General features: G+C 45.3%; 3 protein-coding genes across 4 annotated transcripts; all 3 read left to right on the forward strand.

Moving 5' to 3' along the window:
* The first annotated feature begins 9,209 nt into the window (after window positions 1-9,209).
* On the forward strand, window positions 9,210-11,821 carry fd59A (forkhead domain 59A). Its single transcript, XM_017235397.3, has 2 exons — window positions 9,210-10,064; window positions 10,314-11,821. Exons 1-2 carry the CDS (start codon window positions 9,721-9,723, stop codon window positions 11,350-11,352), a joined length of 1,383 nt encoding a protein of 460 aa, XP_017090886.2. The 5' UTR covers window positions 9,210-9,720; the 3' UTR covers window positions 11,353-11,821.
* A 209-nt stretch (window positions 11,822-12,030) lies between these two features.
* Window positions 12,031-15,885, forward strand: LOC108121366 (uncharacterized). Of its 2 annotated transcripts, XM_017235403.3 has the most exons (7): window positions 12,031-12,484; window positions 12,540-13,260; window positions 13,320-13,513; window positions 13,610-13,775; window positions 14,746-14,854; window positions 14,927-15,108; window positions 15,377-15,883. In XM_017235403.3, the coding sequence occupies exons 2-7, from the start codon at window positions 13,203-13,205 to the stop codon at window positions 15,454-15,456; spliced, it is 789 nt and encodes a 262-aa protein (XP_017090892.1). In that variant the 5' UTR covers window positions 12,031-12,484; window positions 12,540-13,202; the 3' UTR covers window positions 15,457-15,883. The 2 variants fall into 2 exon arrangements, with proteins under 2 accessions (XP_017090892.1, XP_017090893.1); XM_017235404.3 differs by lacking the exons at window positions 12,031-12,484; window positions 12,540-13,260; window positions 13,320-13,513; window positions 13,610-13,775 and adding an exon at window positions 14,229-14,286 and having other exon boundaries at window positions 15,377-15,885.
* A 317-nt stretch (window positions 15,886-16,202) lies between these two features.
* Window positions 16,203-22,202, forward strand: PIP5K59B (Phosphatidylinositol 4-phosphate 5-kinase 59B). Its single transcript, XM_017235455.3, has 16 exons — window positions 16,203-16,581; window positions 16,983-17,020; window positions 17,100-17,249; window positions 17,374-17,571; window positions 17,629-17,771; window positions 17,828-18,349; window positions 18,410-18,514; window positions 18,568-18,700; window positions 18,830-18,917; window positions 19,280-19,342; window positions 19,658-19,744; window positions 19,815-20,090; window positions 21,025-21,253; window positions 21,308-21,480; window positions 21,571-21,656; window positions 21,910-22,202. The coding sequence occupies exons 1-16, from the start codon at window positions 16,494-16,496 to the stop codon at window positions 21,916-21,918; spliced, it is 2,388 nt and encodes a 795-aa protein (XP_017090944.2). The 5' UTR covers window positions 16,203-16,493; the 3' UTR covers window positions 21,919-22,202.
* Window positions 22,203-22,454: the final 252 nt, after the last annotated feature.

A 22,454-nucleotide genomic window follows, 5' to 3' on the forward strand; every position in this document is an offset into this window, starting at 1 on the left:
TTTTATTTGTATTTATTTTATATTCTATATATTGTGAATATTCCGCGTTGCCAGCGCCCGATTTGAGTCCATTGAAAAGTGCGCCTAAACTGATTTTGCAATTAGCTGGCGGACGTTCTTGCTAACTGACTTAGTGGCTATTCTATTTTGAGTATGATTTTCGTATCGATTACACTGGCCAGCAAAGAATTACACTAAATAATATTCATTTCTTTTCATTAATAAGCCATGTAATAGAACCTCTGTTTCAGAGGGATTTGGAAAGGAATAATAGATATAGTTTTATATTGGTATAATATTTTTTCTTTGCTGCCTAGTGCTATCGATCTGGCTTCCGTTGCATTGAGTAACTTTCACTGTCTGTTATGACACCACCTCACATAATGCATAGCTTCCCCAAGACGGTCATAATATGGGTTAGTATCGCCTGTGGCCGGAGATGGTCGGGAATAGCCTTATTCAATTGCCTTTATTGCCCATATAACGTTATTAATTTGTTGGTGCGATTTGGCCAATGCTGAACTCAACACTCCGTCTGGAGGAAGCCCCGCAAGTGTTGGCCAGAAATGCCCATCGATTTTAGTTGTTTCTTTCATTGCACTTACAAATGAATAACATATGTCACGAACACACGTCAGACTGTATTGGCGCCACAAGAAACATAATGAAATAAGATAGATTTTTAAAATATTTTGATATAAATAATTATTAAAACATTTCTTAGTAAGGTTAAAATAAATAAAAACGAATCTTTCTTTCAACAAATCTGAAAGAACAAAACAAAAGAGCTGTTTTTCTGTGAAACCAGAACAAAAATATCCTTTTGCCCCAAAATGTAGGCAACGTTTTTTTTTAAAAACCGCTCTTAAATGTTCCCAAGCCGATATCAAAGGAAATCGAATACAAGATTTTGGATTTGTGAAATTTAATTTGTCTCTCAGCCTTAAATTCGTAATAAAGATTTGCATTTTAATGATACCCCCAGGGGTGGAGTGCAGTGAAAGGGGAGAAGGAGTGGGGGAAGAGGGCTATGCAAACATTTCTATTAAACGCTCGAACAAAATGAAACGAAATGAACGACGAGGAAAGGAGGAATAACTAAGGCAGCTCCAAAGGAAACTAGAGTAAACACATGCTCAAAGGCAAAGGGAAATCGAGGGGGGGCAGAGAGTAAAACCGGAAAATGGCCTCCGTGGCGTGGAACGGGAGTGGGTGTGGGGCTGGACGGCGAAACGATGTTGGAAATTAATTTCATAATAAAAAAGCGTAAGGAAACCCATTTGATAAAACAATTTCCTTTTTGCCTCCCAACAGTCATGTTTTGTTAGTAAAGTAAATTCAAAAGAGAGCAGAGTGAAAATATGGCAATGAGCTTAACGGCTCCCTCGGCCCCCTCCAGGCTGCCATCCTCCCCTTCCATGCAGGACACGCGTTCTGCCGCCGTTGACGCTAACGCTGCCTGCTGTCAGATCTCGACTCCTGATTGGCTCTCTCGCCGAAGCCACGCCCTCAGCAATGGCTGCTCCTTACTGCCGGCAGCTGGCTTTCTCTCTTTCACACCGCCACCCTCTGAGGCTGGGGAGCTGCGCTGCTGCGGCGCTGTCGGCGCATGGTTGTTGCGAGGATTTAGTTAACTGAAGTGATTTTCTACTGTTTGCTGTCGCACACATACACTGCCTCTTATGTAAGTGGCCACACGTGCGTGTAGGTGTGTGGGTGGGCTCCTGCTTCTGTGGGTGCCTCTCTGGGCCTGAGCCTGTGCCTGTGCCTGTGCCTGTGTGTGGGTGAATCCGTTGTTGACTTGTTCTCGTGTTGTACTTACATGCAGTTATATCAAATTGCTAATAATCGTTTAGCAGGCACTTCACAGGGCGTCCTGGAAATGAATAAAAATTACAGTTTTCTGCGCAAAAACACTTCAGACAACGATTCAGATTTTGGAATAATATGGAAATTGTTAGAGGTAGTAGAGGCTGGGGATTCCGGAAGTCAGAGACCCACAAGGACTTCTCTAATGCATTTGTCTATAGGAATACAATCCTCTACAAATGGGAATTTATTGAGAAGATATCATAACAATTTTAAGAAATGAAATCAATCTTAATATTATAAATATTTTAATTTAAAAATATTATTAAAAAAAGTTATGGAAACATATCTTACAGGATATCGTAGAGGGAAGATTTAGGAGATTCTATATTTCTTTATAAGATGGATCTTGTAACAGTATTTATAAGCTAAAATAAAGAGGTTAGGTGCTTAGGCCCTTTTAAGATATATCACCCATCATCTCCATACCAATACCCATATTTCAAACCCAGAAACTCTATGATAAACTCATCATCGATATAGAGAAATGCAACAGGCTTCTGCTCTCCTGCTAAGATACACAAAACAAAAGCGACCATCCGAGCCGAGTGGAAAACCAACTGAATATTCTCACGACATTTAAGGACATCTACAAACAATTACGTCCGTACATGTGTACGGCCTCCGCTCAAGTTTGAAGTTCGAACTTCCCGCCTCGGGGGGACGGAATGACGCACGGAATGCCCCCAGGACGGGGTATGGGATTATAGATATTTGTGTTTACTACGACGACCTTACATACTCGAATAATGTCCTCATAACTTTTAGTACGTGAACGTGATAGAGCAAATAATGGTGCCCACATGGCCGCCAGGATACAATTCACTTGCATCAAAGCACCCGGGAACGGTGGAAGCATCCGGATTTTCTGGATTACGCGCACCGCCCGGACATTAAAACTCAATTTGAATGACAACGCGTAAGCAAATAATTGTCCTTTTGCGACCCGTCTTCCGAGACTCAAAGTTTGCTCTCCACACGGTAGTAAGTTATTCAAATATTGAGTTTTTCAACTCGCAGGGACACGAAAGGGATGTGGTGGCCAGGCGGGGAGAACCACCCTCCCAGCAGCGATCCTTGAGTGTGCGCCGGGTATCCTCGCTGGGAGGAGAGGTCTCGAAATGTTCGCATTCGCATCCCTTTGTTTGAGTTTGGCTCGCTTCACTCCTCTAAATACATTTGATTTGTTTACCATGGCCCGAGGCCGAGCCGTAGATCTTAAGCTGCATGTAAATGCGTTAAATTAAATTTCAAACGCTTGTACTCCATCTCGGAAGGACAATGACAATCAAATGGTTGAATGGGTGGTTGGATTGAGTGGGTAGTCCTCTGACGATTTTGATTTAGTGCCCATCCGGCTGACGGGCTTAATGCGATTATGGGAATAAAGATTTGTCAGATCCATATGGAAAGTGACTAGGGAATAAAAAACAGAAGTGTCTGTAAAGAATTTATACCTATTTTTTAAATAAAATGAACTAGTTATCCTTTTGAAATCATTGCAGTTTGATTAAATATATCTTTTTCTGAAAACTCCTTGACTAAACACCATTTCTCATCCAAACAATTTTCAATATTGTTGATTTTGAACACTGATAGCCTCCCGCACGTGTTCGCACTTCGCGGTCCTTCGGACACGTGCTAATGTATTTGCGATATCCTCATCAGTACAAGCAAATATTTATTGTTCGCATTTTATTTGCAGCACAAATTGGTAATATCTATGGCCAGCATAGCCTGGCCGCCCAAAAAATCCGGGCCAGTCGCGTCTATTTTCCTTTCATTTGTCGCCATGTCGCCCACATGGCTTTGATCTAACAAATTGATTTACACTAACGATTATTTAATGAAATTCCACAAGCAGCACACCCCCTCTGGAGTGGGAAGTGTAAATTACCCGACACCCCCTCGACGACTCCAGGACACCCCTCCACGTGGCACACGTGCCCGATGACAACTTATTAGGTGTTTCCTGCAACCTCCCCCCCCTCCATTTCCATGCCCAGACTTTCCAAAGTTTCATTCTTTTTATACCCTTGCAGAGGGTATTATAATTTTGTCCAAAAGTGTGCAACGCAGTGAAGGAGACATCTCCGACCCTATAAAGTATATATATTCTTGATCAGGATCACCTCCTGAGTTGATATGAGCATGTCCGTCTGTCCGTCTGTCCGTCTGTCTGTTTCTACGCAAACTAGTCTCTCAGTTTTACAGCTATCGACTTGAAACTTTGCACACACCCTTCTTTCCTTTGCACGCAGTATATAAGTCGGAACGGCCGGGATCGGCCGACTATATCCATATAACTGATTGATCGGAAATGGTATAACTTTGGTGTTTTTAGAGTTAGAGAGTTCTTATTTGACATGAGAGCTATTTTTGGCAAAATATTACGACATGCCAAATTTCATAAGGATCGGCCGACTATATCCTATAGCTGCCATATAACTGAACGATCGGAAATGACCCAACTTTCGTGTTTTTAAAGATAGAAAGCTGGAACTTGGTACAGATTATATTTTTGGTCAGTTATTCCGACCTACAAAATTTCATTAGGATCGGCCGACTATATCCTATAGCTGCCATATAACTGAACGATCGGAAATGACCCAACTTTCGTGTTTTTGAAGATAGAAAACTGGAACTTGGTACACATTCTATTTTTAGTCAGTTAATCCGATCTACCAAATTTCATAACGATCGGTTGACTGTATCTTATAGCTGACATATAACTGTACGATCGGAAATGGTTTTTGGTAGAAATATGAACTTTCATATTTTTGAAGATAGAAGCTTGGCACCTTTTTTTAGATTTTTTATTGTAATTAATTGTTTTTATTATGATGTAATCATAAGGATCGGCCAACTATATCCGATGTTTGCGATATATATCCGGTTTTAGCTGCAAGGGTATATCAACTTCGGCTCCGCCCGAAGTTAGCTTTGCTTTCTTGTTTGGTTTGATTTAAACTTGTTTTCGTCCTGGAGACCCACTCGTCTAAGAGGTGTTGTGTCTTTTGTGGATTGTTGTCATGCTAACCGATGAGGAACTAATGAAGATTGATTTTCAGATACATCTCTCTGAGGCACTATAGTTTGTTATTTGTGAACTTCTTTATTCAAAGGAAAGGTATTATAGCAGAACAGATACCTAATCTATGCCCATTTAATTTTATGAGCCTCAATAATTCCCAACAAATTGCTGGAATGGAAATCCCAACCCCCTTTGACTTCATAATCCTTGAAACCAAAACAAATAAACGATTATCGTTCACGGCTTGTGCGTGACCAAAATGAAAATTTTAAGCAGTGGGATCAGGAAGCGCCGCCTGGATAGCCAGGATAGTTATAACCAACTGTGCAAATTGCCGCCACGCCCCAACCGTTAAGAGAGCAAAAGCCAAAAGTGGGAAACCAGTCCTGGGCGTTTGGCTTTCGTGGCATACGGACAAGTGACAATCATCCCACTTAATTGAATTCTGCGCTGCATAATAAATCAACTTAATGCGATCCAAGTACCCACACAGTTGAGGATGCAGAGCAATTCAAAAAAAAAAGGAGAAAAAAAAATATGCAAGGGGTGCGATGTGATGGGAGGCTCTGCGAAATCCTTTGGCTGTGGTTTAAGGTGGTCCTGGCAGTTTCAGCGGCAAATAAACAACAATAACACACTCTCCAACCAATGCCAACCAGGACCCTCCCCCCAATTCCATCTGTAATTTCCACACTTGTGCTGACACATTGAAAGGGCTTTGGGTTTTATTTATGAATTGAGAAATTGACATCCTGTGCAAGGGGCAGTGGGGGGTTGGGTTTCTGAGGAGGCTTAGGCACACGGCTCTCGATTTTTATTGCCGCCAAACAAGAGGCTTAGCAAGGCACCACCACCAACACCACCACCACCACAGGAGCAATCGCAGTCCTCATCATTCGCATCCACATCAAATGAACAAAACTGAATGAAATGAGCCACGAAACATGGGTGTGTGGCACTTGCTGTTTTGTTCAGTGCTCAGCCCTCAGGAGCCCCCAGATGAGTGTATCGACTGCAGTTCACCCAGTGCTATTTGTAGATGGAAAGTGGTTTCTATATCCTCTTACACGTCCTGGAAAAAACCATACACTCTTTTGTCCTTCAACAAGGTACGCTCGAGGATAAATCGAGCGTGAAATATTCCAGGCCGTATGGGACGGAGTCGGGGGATGGAAGGTTGCTTAAATCGAATCCATTGTTTTGCTTGCCACTTGTTGGCAGGTCCTGGAATATCCTGATCGCCGGACGAATTTCCTTTTGCGGCCGGAGTTGTGCAATTTGTGTGCTGCCTGCTGTGATTTTTCCCATTGTCCTGGCGGGGTGGTTCGCCTGTGCGCCAGCTCGCTGATTCCCGACATCCTTGTCCATCAAATTGAGCGTCACTCAAGTATTCAAGTGCCTGTATGTGTATCTCCTTTGAGCCGATTCCTGCAGATACTTCAAAGATTTAATAATGACATAAGAAGTGAAGCTATTAGAACCGTCATCCCTTCGGATAAAACATCTCAGGGTCCTCGAGTGTTTGCCTTTGCGATCTAGCAGGTGCCACCAGCTGGCTCGATTCAGGATCCAAAAGGATGCGGCAAGTCGAGTGTAAATTAGTGGAGCCTGACGAAGGGGTTCTCTTTAAAAATGCACTGTGATATATTATCCAAAAATTCTTCCATTTCATAGAACTCCCAATTAAAACATGTTCCTATTTTTAAACTATTTCTTCATGTGCATATCTAAGGAGGCCGATAAAACGTTTTGGGGCTGGCAACAGTCGCCTTTGTTCGAGCCAAGAGAAGTGATTGTCCTTGCTGGGTCCTTGCAGTCAAAGCAATTCAAGTGTCAAATCTTTTATTTGCCTTTTGCAGATTTCGCAATAAAAATTTGTATTGTCAAAAGTCTGCGCTCATCCAAGCCAAAGACCAATCCCCGAATCCCAATCCCCAATCCCAATCCCGGCTTCAATCCTTAGTCAGTGCATCTCCCTCACTCCATCGCTGGCCCTCTCACTCCCACTTTATGCCGCTCCGTTTCATCCGCTTGGCATATCCTTTGGTCGTTTGTTTGTGTGCAATAAATTTGCTGACAAAAGAGGGATTATTGCTGGATCATGCCGCTGTTGCTGCAGTTTGTTCGGAGGACGAAGAAATATATATATGTATGAATGTATATAGCTGAGCAGGATGTCCTCCTGGTGGCTGGTTCCTGTCAGCGTGCATTCCTGGGCGTTATTGTTTGGCCATAAGTTAATTGTTCCCCTGCGAAAGCTTCAATGCATCGCATCCTCACGCTCAACTGGTCATCAAAGTACCGAGTTCTTCGTCCTTTGCCCAGGACTCCTGCTGTGCTAAAGCGATGATTAACCGTAGATTAACAGGGGACAAGGATACGGATACGGATGTGGCCACGGATTGGCGTTAGAGAGGGAAAGGATGCCTTTAATTGCCATGGCAACTGTCCGGCCTAAGGATAAGTAATGAAAAGTGGATTGACAGAGCAAATATTTTGGAAAAACGATAGGGAAATGTTGTGGGGATTAAGTGGGATGATATGAAAGGGCAAAGGGATAAGAGATAAGCATAATACTTCTTCAAATGGCTGGGATATTAAAATTAATCTATAGTTTTATAAAGGAGAGATAAAATTAAGTATTGCAATACCATGTAATATAATAATACTGGTATCTGCAGAGGCTTATACATATTAGAAGCCCCATGTCTTAAGTTAAAATGTAGTTTACCCCATAAGCCCTTATATTTTTTTCTTTTTCCAAAAATCAGATTTAGTAAAAAAAAATAACCAAAATCAAGAAACTTGATTACGTATCCTTGCTCGAACAACTTTGATCCAGAAGCATAAAAATCCTTTGTTTGCTCATAAAGAAGACCAAGGGGGGAGATACCCACCGCAATAAATTTTCCGCAACTAAATGGCTCAACGGACAAATGCCAATATCCTGCAGAGAGAGCCCTTTTCTAAAACCTTCCTAATACCAATACAACTACATGGGGCTAAGGATACATAACGGAATCGGAATGCCACGCCCCTCAAAATCTAGCCAAAAAATCATTGATTCGCAAGTGTAACAGAGGAGGGTGGATTGGGGCTGGGGTGGATGGGGGATGGGGGATGGCAAAGCTAAAATAGAATAATGAAAACGATGCCAAGAGGAGGAGGCGATATCAATATTGTCCTGAATAGAAAGATGGCGGCCATTATTGTGTGCGAACGTCTACTTCTCTCTCTGTATGTGTGTGTGTGTGTGTTTGTGAGTGCGCCTGTGTGTGTATGTAACTTCCGTAAAACTGGAAAACTAATTTGAACAAAGTACAACAAATAAAAGTGACTACTGAATGTTTAATTTGAAAAGGGAAGGCTCCCAAAACACCCAACCAACACACACCCACCCACCGACTACAACTACAGCTACTGCTACTATTACAACTACAACAATAATGTCTAACAACTGGAGAACAAAAACAGCGAAAATGAAAAAGAGAAATAATACAAAACTCACTTGGATACAAATGCAGCAAACACATGTACACTACAGTATACAAAACTACTTCTGCTCCATGGTCCTCCCATCGCTCCTTCTCCAGCCATATCTTACCATTGTGTTTAGAGGATGTTGGCAAAAATGGCGCATACAATACCCATTCTCCGGGCAACTACCAAAAAAAAAAAAAGAATACTAGGGGGAGCCTGGGAGGGACATGAATGAGAATGCGAAGCCGAGAGAAACCCGGAGAAACGTCGACATACGGTTAGAAAAACATTCGCACATAAAAATGCTAACATTTGAACGGCAGGAGGGAAGGCCAGGGGGCGGTAGGTGGAGGCCAGGAGGAGGGCCGAAAGAGAGACGAATGCCTGCCTCCATGTGGCTGACATAATGAAACATTATTAAGAGCCACGACGTCAAAGCTGCAAAAGGTATCTAAATTTGCGCAAAATGTTTATCCTCCCGCTCCCTCCTGCTGGGCAGGACTCTCCATCCCTACGTGCCAGCCTGCCACCCACCATCCACCTACCTACCATCCTTGAATTTTGGCTTCTGCCAATTTGCCGCCGCTTGGAGAGGAAAACACAAATATCACATTTACAGGCAGCACTCCACCATTTTATGTTATTACGTGACACACACACACACACACGTACATGGATATCCTTGCACGGCAAGCAAGCGAAAGTGAGATGGCGAATACGAGAGCGCCATAGATTGGTTCATGTCATCCCATCCCCCAGAAGAGAACGAGAGGTCCTGGTCTCGCTCTGGCCACTGTGCTCTGTTGGCAGCTCCGCAGGGATGCTGCCTCTGCCTCTGTCGCAGTTGTCGTTGACGCCGGCAGTAGAATCACAGTTATTCGAGATACGAAAACATAGCAGCGGCAACACAAAAGCTCAGGGAAACGTCGGCGGCAGCGGCAATGGCAGCGGTTTTTCATAAATAAATGTTTGAGTTATGTAGAAAAACATTTTGGGCGAGAAGATTTTCGTTTTCGTTGCGATTCAGTTAACATTTGGCCAGCGGATTCCGCCTCACACGGACGCGCTTCGAAACTTCTGCCCATTTCCGCTGCTGGCCCGCGTGTACAGTTATCCTTAATAGCGAATCGGAAACGGAAGCGGCCATTACAACGGTTAAATGATAACGGTGTCAAAGCTAAAAATCCAAATGCCAAGTGAAGCTAGTGCGGCACGAAACAGAAAACAAAAAGAACACAGTTCCTGAACAAAATAGCCAAAGCCCAACCAATTTAATAAAATAAAGTGTTGCGTCCTCTTAAAAATTAAAATTAAGCCAATCCTACAATCTCCACAAGATGCACACCAGCACGGATCCCATGCATACACTCCACGACAGCGTCTCGCTCTCTCCGCCGCTGCACAAAACCCACCGAGGATCGTCCGGCGGAAACGGATCCTCGCGAGCCGCCGCCGTCTCAGACGCCATGTCCATGGCCTGTGACGACAGCGACATCGAGCCGTCGGCTCTGGGCAGCGGCGGCAGCGGGAGTGGCTCTGGTGTCGGAGACGGTTCGGGGTCTAGCGGCGGTCCGTTGGTAAAGCCGCCGTACTCCTACATCGCCCTCATCACCATGGCCATTCTGCAGTCTCCGCACAAGAAACTCACGCTTAGCGGGATCTGTGATTTTATTATGTCACGGTAGGTGAAGTTACAATGTTTTCAATTGACTAAAATATGTTAAAACTTAAAAATTATGATATTATTTAATAAGAAATTTATAATATTAACTGGTAATCGAACTAATCCAAAGAGGATAAAGTTCTTGCATACTTATTTGAGTAACAATGGCTTCCACTCCATGTTTTCTTTTACTTTCGTATATATCTTAGTTTTTAAATCATACTTGAATTGAGTTCTCAAAAATACAACATCTGGTCACCTTTCCAGATTCCCGTACTACAAGGATAAGTTCCCCGCCTGGCAAAACTCCATCCGACACAACCTAAGCCTTAACGACTGCTTCATCAAGGTGCCCCGCGAACCAGGAAATCCTGGCAAGGGCAACTTCTGGACCCTGGATCCGCTGGCGGAGGATATGTTCGATAATGGTAGTTTCCTGCGGCGGCGGAAGCGATACAAAAGGGCTCCCACCATGCAGCGGTTTTCGTTTCCGGCGGTATTCGGCACACTATCGCCATTTTGGATTCGTAAACCAGTGCCGCTGGTTCCGGTTCACTTCAATGTTCCAAATTTCAACGGAAGCCGAGACTTCGATGTGGTCCACAACCCGGCGGATATATTCGATTCCGCTCTGCGAGCAGACAAGAAGTTTAACTTCTTTGCCAACGCCGAGGCCTCGTTTTACGGAGGAAACCAGTCGGGAGACAAGTTCGATCGCCTGCCGTTCATCAATCGGGGCGGTCGGGATGTCCTGGACGCACTGCCACACAGCAGCGGGTCGGGCGGCGGATCAGGAGCCGGGTCTGAGGGCAGCAGAGCCGCCAAGTACAAAAGCCCCTACCCTTTCGATGTGGCGACTATGGCCAGTGCTGCGGGTGGTATTCCCGGCCATCCGAACTACAGGGATGCACTTCCAGGCGGCGGCTACATGGATCTCAATTCGTACAACGACGATCCGGACACGGAGGCTGAAGTGGATGCTGAAGCCGACGCAGACGAAGATTCCTGCGAGGACAAGATCGACGTGGAGAGCGGCAACGAGCAGGAGGATTCACACATATCGGACTCGGTGGACAGCGCCTGCACAAATCGTCTGGATGCGCCGCCAGACGCGCTGATCTTCGACCATGCCGAGGCCTCCAACAGTTCTCCGTCGCGAATAGCCTCCAGCCCAAGGACCCGCTTCGACAGCGAACCCCTGGTCCTGAGGACCAGCAAGCAGACCAGCGCCAAGGACTTCCGCATCGAGACCCTGATTGGTCACCACTTGCACCAGGGCGGCGGCCAGGAGGAGGCCAGCGACTAAAGGGGAACGCCCAATCTTTTGGCTAGTGTACAGTCCAATTAAATGGTGATTTCAGTTTCGATCTAAGCACGTTTTAACTTCCCGCATCAAATCAAACCGATCCCAGTCCCAGCAGCCAGTAGTGATCAGTAGATGTACGTATCTGTATCTGTAGGATTTAGGAGGCCAGCCAGCACACGAGTTTTAAAATGCGACCAAAGCTAAGCAGCCACGGCTATAGTTGCCCAGTCCACGAGTATATCGGCGCATATAGACATATGCATATAGTATCTCTGTAAGCCCGATGCATTGCACATTTATAGCATACTTTTAATGTGAATTCTAGAGATCTGGTTTCGGGATTCTAGATTCTGGATACTGGATTCTGGGTTCAGGACCTATATCTATAACATACAAGTACTATTCATGTGTAAGTGTGCGTGTGTGTGCGTGTAAATGTAACACATCCGATCAAGAGGAACACTATTAACTATAACTTAGTCTAAGAATTTTGCTGATGTTATTGAAAATTTAATAAACTATATAATACAAGAAGATATTGCTTTGGTTATTGGAGAATCTCTAAAGATTGATAAATAAAGCCGTCAGTTTTATAAATCCTGAGTCTGAAATCCTTTTGAATTTCCCTCCAAAGCACCTCTGGCATGGAAATTAACTAGAAGTTTAATCTATATTAATATTATAAACAATTATTTCTGCACTTCCCACGAGCAGTGAGTTCCCACGAGCTCTTACACATTTATCCCCACACTCGCACCTACAACATAAACGGCAAGCCAAGCTTGAGTCATTCATAAACATAAACAAACTCCCCCTATTCGGTCGGCACCAGCAAAACAATATTAGACTAAACATCCGCTGGAATCATGCCACCGCGATTCCCCTTTTTGGCATTCCAATTGCTAGCCAAATTTTCCATGCTGATCGCAGCAAAATCATTCGGGTTCTAACTTCGGAATTATCTTCGGAATTAACTTCGGAAAGTTCTTAGGGAAGCTTGGAAAGCTTCAATCCCGAGACGACAAGGAAGACAATTAACTCAAGCTTGGTCAGTCGTAAATTAGCCCTAAGTTTATCTGTACGACAATTGCAAAAGTACTTTCAATAAAATATATATTTTTATAAAACTTCGGTACGATATTTATAATTTGGATATGGCAACCCTGATTTAACCGTGATTTTTTAAGGGCGCATGCGTCCTTTTCGCCAGCCAGCTGTTTTTTGGCTCAAAGGACAAAAGGAGACGTGTGGTGTCGCTTACCAAAAAGCTCCCATTCCGACTCTGGCTCTCATTAGACGCCGCTGGGCCTTCCAGTGTTAAAACATTAAAAGCTTCGTCTGGAAGCATAACCGTAACAGTGCCAACACTAACTATTCGTATCTGCCAGGAGCAGAATCATCAGCATTAGCATCAGCAGCAGCAGCCGAGCGGCAAACTCCACTCCGCTTGGCACAATTCGGCCCTACGGACCGAATTCTGGCACCCGCACATTCCAAACTACGAGTCCATTTTCCTTTTAGACCAAATAGTGCTGTGTTTTTGTGGAAAAACTTTGAATGGCCCAGGCCGTTAAACTTAATGGCCTTAGTTGCGAGTTGAACGCGAGATGTCCTCCCGCCAGTCGTCCGTACAGGTGCTAAGCTCATCGGTGGGCCAAGAAAAGCACTTGTCATCCCCCGAAATCCCAACTGACTTCTGTGATAATGAGCGTGACTAAATGCCCCCATGTCTACGTAAATAAGGATAAACGATAAGTATATACCACAGTGCTTGGCAAGGACAAAAACAAACCCTCTAGAGTAAAGCGGGAAACTCAAAAAACAAAAGGACCATCTCGCTGGCAGTTTCCATGGCGGGCTGGAGAGGACGCAGTGCCACTTTTGTGGCCTGGCTGGCATTGCTCACAGGTGGGACTTCTAGAATCTTTAGAATCCTGAGTTAGTACCTAATCTCTGAACATATCTAGTCACCCAGTCGGTGCGCATCACCAACCTGAGGGTGCCGCGTACCTACACTCTGCAGCGCAACCAGGAGCCTGCACCTTTGGTCCTTGACTGTGAGGTCGAGATCGATGCCGGAGAGCAGGGATTCGTCCTCAAGTGGCTGTTCAACAACCACTCCATCTACCAGTGGATACCCTCGGTCAAGGGGTTCGCCATGGTGAGTCAGGTCGGGGGTCGAACGGGGTTAAATAATTAACATGTAATGCCAATGCCGCGGTCGTTTTTGTCTTTCTCCGCATTCTTTTCATTATAGGGCTTCATGAAGTCAAAGATAGACACCAAAATATTCACCATGGAGGGCAGTGGGCCCGGTGTTATATCGATAAAGAATCCCGACTGGAACATGACAGGGGAGTACACGTGCGCGGTGCAGACCTTCGAGTCCACGGATAAGCGGAGTGCCCGCTTGCAAATAATCGGTGGGTGTCACGAAGGAAGTGTAAGATGTAGGATGTGCTTTTTCCTTTGCCGTTGGCTTTCGTCCCAGTAGTGGTGGTGGGTCCTGCACTAGGACTTCCTACCCCCCAGCCGCAAAATTCCCAACTGCACTACGACACCTTGACTTTGTCGGGTGCCCATTTTGTGTTTGCTTAGGTGTTTGGGTACACAGAAAGATGGAAATTATGTTTTATGTACTTAAAACAAACATCACCGAAAATGTCTGCGTAGGGGAATTTAAATTAGAAAAGCTAGGAAGGCACTAATAACCGGAGACCAGACCGGAGAGCGTCGAACTATGTGTAGTAAACACACATACAGAAAGACCTCCTTTTTAAAGTCATCTTGGCAGTGTGCCAGTTTATACAAGTTACCTATTTTTGCAAGTTCCTTTCTATTTTTGTCAAACTTTTGCCATGAATTATCTTCATGATGGCCAAGAAAAATTGCTCCAGCCATAAATAATGAAAGTGCAGACTGAAGTTATTCAAAGTAAACTTAATTTAGGACAAATAATTACTACCCTTATTTGGGGTAAACAAGTAACTCCTGTGATTTTAGGTTTAGTTCATGGTTTCTGGTTATGTCTGTCTTATTTCTCCAAGTACATTGGGGCAGGAATTCAAATTACAAAGTCAGCCGTGTGCGTTGACATTTTTCTCCCCGTGTGCGAGGCCAAAGGGTAGAGCCCGGCTGGCACGTGCGATTCCCCCTCATATTTGCATGCGTGTCAGGTGGCCGTCCCTGCGGTTACCGGAACCATGGCTTGTTTGTCTTGTTTTATTCCTTTCTTTGGAACACTATGTCTTTCTTTATTTTTTTTTGGTGTTTTCTCGTTTTATCTTTTTGTTGCTGTTTTGCTTCATTGTTTAGTTTGACACTTGATTAATTCTCACGGATTTTTTTTCGGCTCCTTCCAACACCGATGCCACCCTTTTTTCAAACGGCCAGTTCCTGAATCGGATTTCATGCTGGAGGCTAGGATGGGCAGCTCGCGTGCGGACGTGGACATCATGTGTGCGGTCCAGCACGTCTTCCCCCAGCCTCTGGTATCGGTCATGTAAGTTGAGCGCTCCGTGGATCCCCCACGGCGACTGAAATTGAATAACCCAGCATTTAATTCTGTCGCCAGGTTCAACACGCACATACTGGACTCCGTACTGACGCATTTGGACCAGGACCCCAGTGGTCTCTACAGCATGACCGTGCGCTCCCGTATTCCTAGAGATCAGATCGAATCCCCCACCCCGATCACCTGTGCATTTATCCTGTCCGGCACGAACTACACTAAGCGCCGGGAGACTATATTCTATGGTAAGTTCAGGTAAACGGGGTGGGGGGACATTACAAACTGGTCTCGGGAAATTAGAATTTTAGCAGAATCATATAAAAAATAATACTATTATTTACCTATACGGAAATAAATAAATGGGTTAACAATGAATACTGTTTTTCTACTACATTTTAATATTTAATTTCAAAAGGACTGCGAATATCTTGCTTTAAATATACCTATTACCAGATCAATATAAGCTATATATTTTTAGTTCCTTTTCTTTAATCAGATCCATTTATCCCACAGATAAGGCCTCGACCATACAGCACAAGTGGACAACGGTAGCCGTAGTCATGTCCATCGCATCCTTAGCTCTAAGCAGTTAGTTCGTTAGAATCCTACTATATAGATCACAATTGTTTCTACTTTTATACTAGAGTCCTTCATTTTAAAATAGAGTTTTAACTGATAAACGTAATTTTTTGCGATATTTTTAAAAAGCGCTTATTTTATAAATGCCTTTGGAAGTAAGGGAACGGAACGTATGATACGTAATTCGAAAAAAAACTAAAACAAACACCACAAAGGGTTAAGCAAGCTTGCCCGGGAACACAAAACTACTAATATACCAAGACAGAATAATATTGTATTCAGACATATATTTACTATATAAACAAATATATATATAATATATATACATATGATATATATACACGAAGTAGAGTCTAAACGCTAATAAAAAATAGAAAAGAAAACATGAAAAGTGCATTAAACTTATCGCTTTAGTCGTTTTTCGTCCTTTGCTAATAAAATTGTATTTTAATTGTAAAATTTCGGGAACTCTTTATTGGAGTATACCTTTCAATTAAAAAGTATGAAATAAAATTGGAATTGCTTTTTAAAACAGGTTGTTTAATTATAAATTAAGGATGAAACTACTCCCTGCTTTTATCGTTTTTAGGACCCTTAAAAGAACCTTTTTAAGATCCTATCAAATTTATTTTTTGCCGCAAAGTTTTGAATCGCGTATTAGGACCCTTATCGAAATACAACCCTGCATTGTCGTAATGTTGTGGGCTTGCAGCCCTGCGCCCGTGTTCCTGCGCACTTCCAAGGGAGAGCTTCCACTTCCAGGGCTTCCCGTGCGCCTATGAGTATGCAGTAAAAATGAAAGCAGTGGCAGAGGAGCCATCAACATCGCCGTAGATTGCAAAAACGTTGACGCCAACGACAGAGACGAGCCAAGGTTCCTGCCGCCCCCAAAATCCGACCCACTCGATTGGATAATCCGCACTGATCCACGCCAGACATCAAAACCCAATCCCAGCCAGACAGGATGTCCTAGTGAAGCCCCCCTCAGAGACAAAAAGACAGACGATAAGCACGGGGTAGGCTGAGAGCGCTGAAATCACGGAGCACCACGATGGCCTCCGGCGATGGCGACACCATCAATACCATCGACATGGACAGCTCGTCCACGTCCCAGGCCAAGCCAGCGGATCCCAGCAATGGTAACTATCGCCTCGTTTTCCTCCGTTAGAGCGTTTGAAAAAAAAAAAATCAATGATTGGCAAATGGAAGTGTGTGCCCCCTGTCCCTGGAAAGGCCTGTCGAAGAAGAAGAGCCAGCTAAACGCACCCCCTCGGGAGCCCCCACCCCCCAAGTCCTCCCCCGCTTCTGACAAGCGACCAACTTTCCATCGGCTCGTATTTATATTTTTGGATGATAACAAAAGAAAGTAACTCGCGTGAAATGGAGTGGGTGAAGTTAGGGACCTAGCACTGGAGAGTGGGAAGCTCTGGAGGGCTTGTCCGAGTTCAAGTCGCGGTGATTGACCAGGAATGCGTCATAGGGCGTTGAATTAAACATGACAGCTAATAATAACTCTCTCCACTTTTGTTTTTTAATTTAGCCTCCACCGGCGACCATGTGGGCAACGCATCGCCCGACGTAAGTACATCTGTCGGGGCCCTCGAGGCCAATTTAATCGAAACCAATAGGGTCAATTGTACTTCTCGGTCTATTCCAGCTGGGCAACCGTCCGAATCGTGCGGCCAACAAAGCGGACAAGGAGCGAAAAATTGGTCACAGACGCGTCGGCGAAGGAGGCGAGATTACGTACAAAAAGATACAGACGTCTCAGATCATGGGCTCCATTCAACTGGGCATTCAGCATACAGTGAGAATTATTGATATTTTTATGATTTATTATACCTTAAAACCTTGAATTTCCCAACCAAAATATGAATCGAAAGATACAATAGATTTTCTAAAGAGTTTTCACACTCATAATCTCTTTTTAGGTCGGAAGCCTGGCCTCGAAGCCCAAGCGCGACTTGCTTATGATGGATTTCTGGGAGATCGAGAGCATTACCTTTCCGCCAGAGGGATCTAGCCTTACACCTGCCCACCACTATAGCGAGTTTAGATACAAGATCTATGCGCCCATCGCTTTTCGCTACTTTCGGGATCTTTTTGGCATCCAGCCAGATGATTTTATGGTTAGATTATAAACTTAATTCTATGAAATAATTAATACAAACACATATTAATTGTAGATGTCCATGTGCACGTCCCCGCTGAGGGAACTGTCCAATCCTGGTGCTTCCGGCTCGATATTCTACCTGACGGACGACGACGAGTTCATCATTAAAACGGTGCAACACAAGGAGGGTGAATTCTTACAGAAACTACTGCCTGGGTACGAGTACCTTCTTGTCTTTAAAAACATATCCTATATGTCCCTATATCTTTCAGTTACTATATGAATCTAAATCAAAATCCGCGCACGCTATTGCCAAAGTTCTTCGGCTTGTACTGCCTGCAAACGAGCAACGCCAAAAACATTCGTCTGGTGGTCATGAACAACCTGCTGCCATCGTCCGTGAAGATGCATCTGAAATATGACCTGAAAGGCTCCACCTTCAAGCGCAAAGCGAACAAGGCTGAGCGGTCCAAAAAGTCACCCACTTACAAGGACCTGGACTTTATGGAGCAGCATCCAAACGGCATCTTCCTGGAGGCGGAGACCTATTCGGCACTGATCAAGACCATTCAACGGGATTGCACGGTGCTGGAGTCCTTCAAAATCATGGACTACTCCCTGCTCCTGGGCGTCCACAATCTGGACGTGGCTTTGAAGGAGAAGCAGAGCGAGCACAGAAAACCTGTGAGGGCGCCATTGGCCGAGGACTCCGATGTGGATGTGGACGACCCGTTGGATGGCCTGGATGGCGACGGCAAGGATCGTGATGCAGCCACGGGCATCAGCCGGAACAAGTGAGTATCCCAAATGGAGTAGCTATTGAAATTACGGATTTAAACTGAGAGCTAATCTAGTGCGGCATACAGGTCTGTGAACCGCCAGCGCCTGGTGGCCCACTCCACGGCCATGGAGAGCATCCAGGCGGAGAGTGAACCCATCGACGACGAGGAGGATGTGCCGTAAGTATTGTACGGAATACATGGACTATAAAACTAACGTGTCATCCTTGCAGACCTGGTGGAATCCCAGCGAGAAGTGAAAAAGGCGAACGCCTTTTGCTCTACATTGGTATCATCGATATTCTGCAGTCCTACAGGCTGAAGAAGAAACTGGAGCACACATTCAAAAGCATCATACACGATGGGGTGAGCACTCCTTAGAAAAAGATATAAGGCAAAGGTGGTAACCTAAAAATATACATGATTTTAACACAAAATTTTTTCATAAAGATGCTTTTAAGGAAATTGAATTAATAACTTTGTACAATCCTATAGGAAACCGTCTCGGTCTGCCGGCCATCGTTCTATGCTCAAAGATTCCAAAACTTTATGGCCAAGACCGTGTTCCGCAAGATACCCTCCCGTAAGTGGACCGGTCGTGGAAGTCGGGCTAAGTACTCGTACTGTAAGGCATTTTTGTGTGCAGTTGGCCGAGTTATGCAAGCACTCAGTTCCGGTTCCAGACTTTTTGAGTAGCTAATTAGACCAAACACGCTACACTAAAAACTACACAACAGACACACCATTAGACACACTAGTAGCTTGCTAATTTGGGTTTATCTATCGATCGATGTGGGCAGCAAAAATGCAATATGGTACACTTGGCCTGAGTAGAAGCCGTCAATCTGAATCAATCAAGCCTTCTCAACATCGCTCTGTTCTCTGCTTTCTTTTTAACCATGTCTCGAATGCATTCACAATCACTTTCTCCACCTACGCATATAGTGGATCTCCCAGAGATCAAAGGGAATCACAGAAAATTTCGTACCTTGGTAACCAGCTACATAGGTAATGAAACTAAACGATCAAAGATATCTTTTTATTTGATTATACTTGTATTCTTTTTCACTTACACCGATCTTATCTAATATGTTTAATAACGAGATATATGTATGTTTTATGTGCACCTCTTGGTTTTAATTGATTTCGAAATGGACGCAAAGCATGCCTCTCAATCTCACGTTAGTCGTTGTCCTCGTGGCATCCTGGCAACCGTATTGCTCTTTGGCTTTGCCTAGTTGCTTTCGGAGTGCTATGCTTTTTGACCCCCAATCTTTTGGCTAGGATCTTTGATTAACTTTAAATTCTAATTAACTTTTTCAGCGCTCAAGCACTCGCCCTCGAAGAGAAAAAGCCTCTCCAAGGCCATTCAGCGCTCCATCGACAGCGACAACGAGGCGGCCACGAGGCGTAAGTGGAGCACCCACCAATCTGAAAAGAAATGATCCTGTTAAGTAATCCGTTTTTCGATCCTCCTTAGCGGTTCACGCCTCGCACTCGCACAGCAGCGGCAAGATCCACCAGCCAGCCAAACCGCCCACCACGGAGCCAACGCCAGCTGCAGTGGGAGGAGGCCACGCAGGAGGTAGCGGGGCAGGATCAGGTGCCGCTTCTGGTTCGGCCAGCAATGAGCGGGCGCCACCACCCGTTAAGCAGCGAACCCCGGCGCCCAGCAATCTCAAGGCGCGGGTGCCACCGCCCGTGCCACCACGTGGTTCACCTCGACGCAAAGATGCCCAGGATCGTTCGACTCCAGGTACAGAACCGCACACTACTAATCCTATTTCTGTGGCAGCCCACACTCTCCAAGTGCCCCAGGTCGAGGGCATGCCCCGATTCGGCGACCGGCGATCGCCCAGCAACGTCCAGGATTGGCTGGAATTGCATGATTTGTTCGATACCACTGACAATGGTCCAGCTAGTGCTCCTCCAGCTCCTCTAGTAGAGCCCACGGTGGCTCTACTGAGACGCTCCTCCTTGCGACGTAGGGAATCTCTACACTCGACCTATTCCACCGCTCGGTCCGAGAGCAGCTTTCGGCGACAGCCCCCACGACTTCTGAACCACGTGGACATCTTCCAGCGGCAGAACAGTTTTGTGGCGCGCAGTGAACGCTCCTCGGTGGGGTCGATAGTGCGCAACTTTCCTCCCATTCGGGCGGATAGCTATCGAACTGGACGATCCCGATCCTCGGGTAGTATTCCAAGCCAACGTTCGCCGCGGCGCGGGGTTCAAGAGAAACTGAAGCGGCAACAGAAGCGCCAGCGATATCTTCACTATGTAGATCTGGCTTTGGGAGGCGAAGACTGCGATAATCCCCAGGATCAGGAAGAAAACTTGCTGCAGTCGGTCAGTACTTTTCTAGAGGTGAAGCGAGAGCTGGAGGCCACTCGTCGGCCTAAAAGGCCTTTGCCGCGGCTCACACCAGAAACGGAAACGGTTCCGAGGAGTCCTCCCGCTCCCCAGAAAGGCCGCCGCCCCAAGAGGCGGGCCCCCAAGGCAGCACCCTCTACGATACCCGAAAGCGAAGGCACATCGACGGGCCGGGGATAAGCTTCGGGAGTAGCTTCTCTTCCTACATCTATGCTTTAGCCACTAGACATTAGATATTATTTTTGTATATTTTACAGTTGACTTTAGCGTTCACTCATTCCGTTGTATGTTCTGCTCTGATCTCATCGTATCGCTAGGCACAACGCCATCATGCAGCTCGACCCCGCCCCCCGCCTTTGACGACATCTCCGAGGACAGCTCGAACAAGAACAGCACCTCTTCGATGGGGCGTCGGTCCCACCACCATCAGCACCACCACCACCATCATCATCAGCAGCACCAGCAGTCGCAGCAATCGGGCTATCTGGACCGAAAGATGAACATCGGACCCGCCTATCGTGGCTCCTACAAGGAGGACATTGTGAGGTAAGTAATTAAAAAAGGAACGAGGACATAAAAGTCTATAAATTTAACCAACAGCGTCTCTGAGGTGCACCTGGACACACTCCTGGCGGTGGACACGTCTTCGAGCAGCCAGTACGGTTCCCGCGGCGGCCTGGCCTGGACACCGCCCGCTTCAGGTGAGGGCTCCACTCCCACATGGACAGAGGGCACACCCAGTTTTACGGACTCCAGTTCGAGTGGTGATCTCGGTAATTGGCACTTGAGATTTGCTTTGAAATCGCTTTTTGTGTTTCTATATCTATCTGTATATGTGTATTCGTTCACGCTTGCAATCGTAGACAACTTCTCGCCCATAAACTCATCTAAAATCGATCGACACAAGCCGACGGTGGAAGATGCCATCAACTCTCTGTCCGCGGGAATGGTAAATATCGGAGGTGGCAAGCTCTAGATGCAATCCCCAACACCCCTCAGATACACATCCCACCCACCACAATCTCATCACGTAGTAGCTCAAAGATATGAATATCGATTTGCACACACACACATCCCTAGATACTTTCAAAATTGCAAAACCAAAAACCATCTTCCGTTTTGGGTGTTATTCGCTAATCTTACCCCCGATACTCCCCGATCGCATCTCACTGACTCATAACTTCTCTATTGCATTCTTATAGATCAACTAACATAACATGTGGTGGACCGGAACACAGACACACCAACCAAAACCAAAACCAAAACCAACATACATCATGATGTGGACAGGCCTCATACTCGTACATACTGATAAATGCTTGCGTGTTCAGGCGCACTTGTATAGCTAGGATATAATCAAAAGGCGCCCCCCCATATAGAATCCGTTTTAGACCCATCCCCAACCCACGACCACGACCACACCCACACCTGCCCATACCCTCCAGCGGACACCGGGTGAAAAATACTCAAGCAAGCAACTATCCACGACAGAACTAAACTATGATATTATACACACGCATACTGCTCCTCCTCGTCATATCCAGAATACTCACAATCAGAACTCAAAAAGCAAACAGTAAATGGCAAATCAAATATCTAAGAGCAAAATGCCCAGAATGGCACGAACCTGTTGGAGATCCGAGATCCAGAGTCCCGTAATCCGTTATCCGTTATTGGTAATCCGTAATTCCCCCCAGTATATGTATGTACATTAAGTGTACGGTGTAAAGAGTTCGTTATGCGTTCG

The sequence above is a fragment of the Drosophila bipectinata genome, chromosome 2R, assembly GCF_030179905.1.
Source record: "Drosophila bipectinata strain 14024-0381.07 chromosome 2R, DbipHiC1v2, whole genome shotgun sequence".
Taxonomy (NCBI): Eukaryota; Metazoa; Arthropoda; class Insecta; order Diptera; family Drosophilidae; genus Drosophila; species Drosophila bipectinata.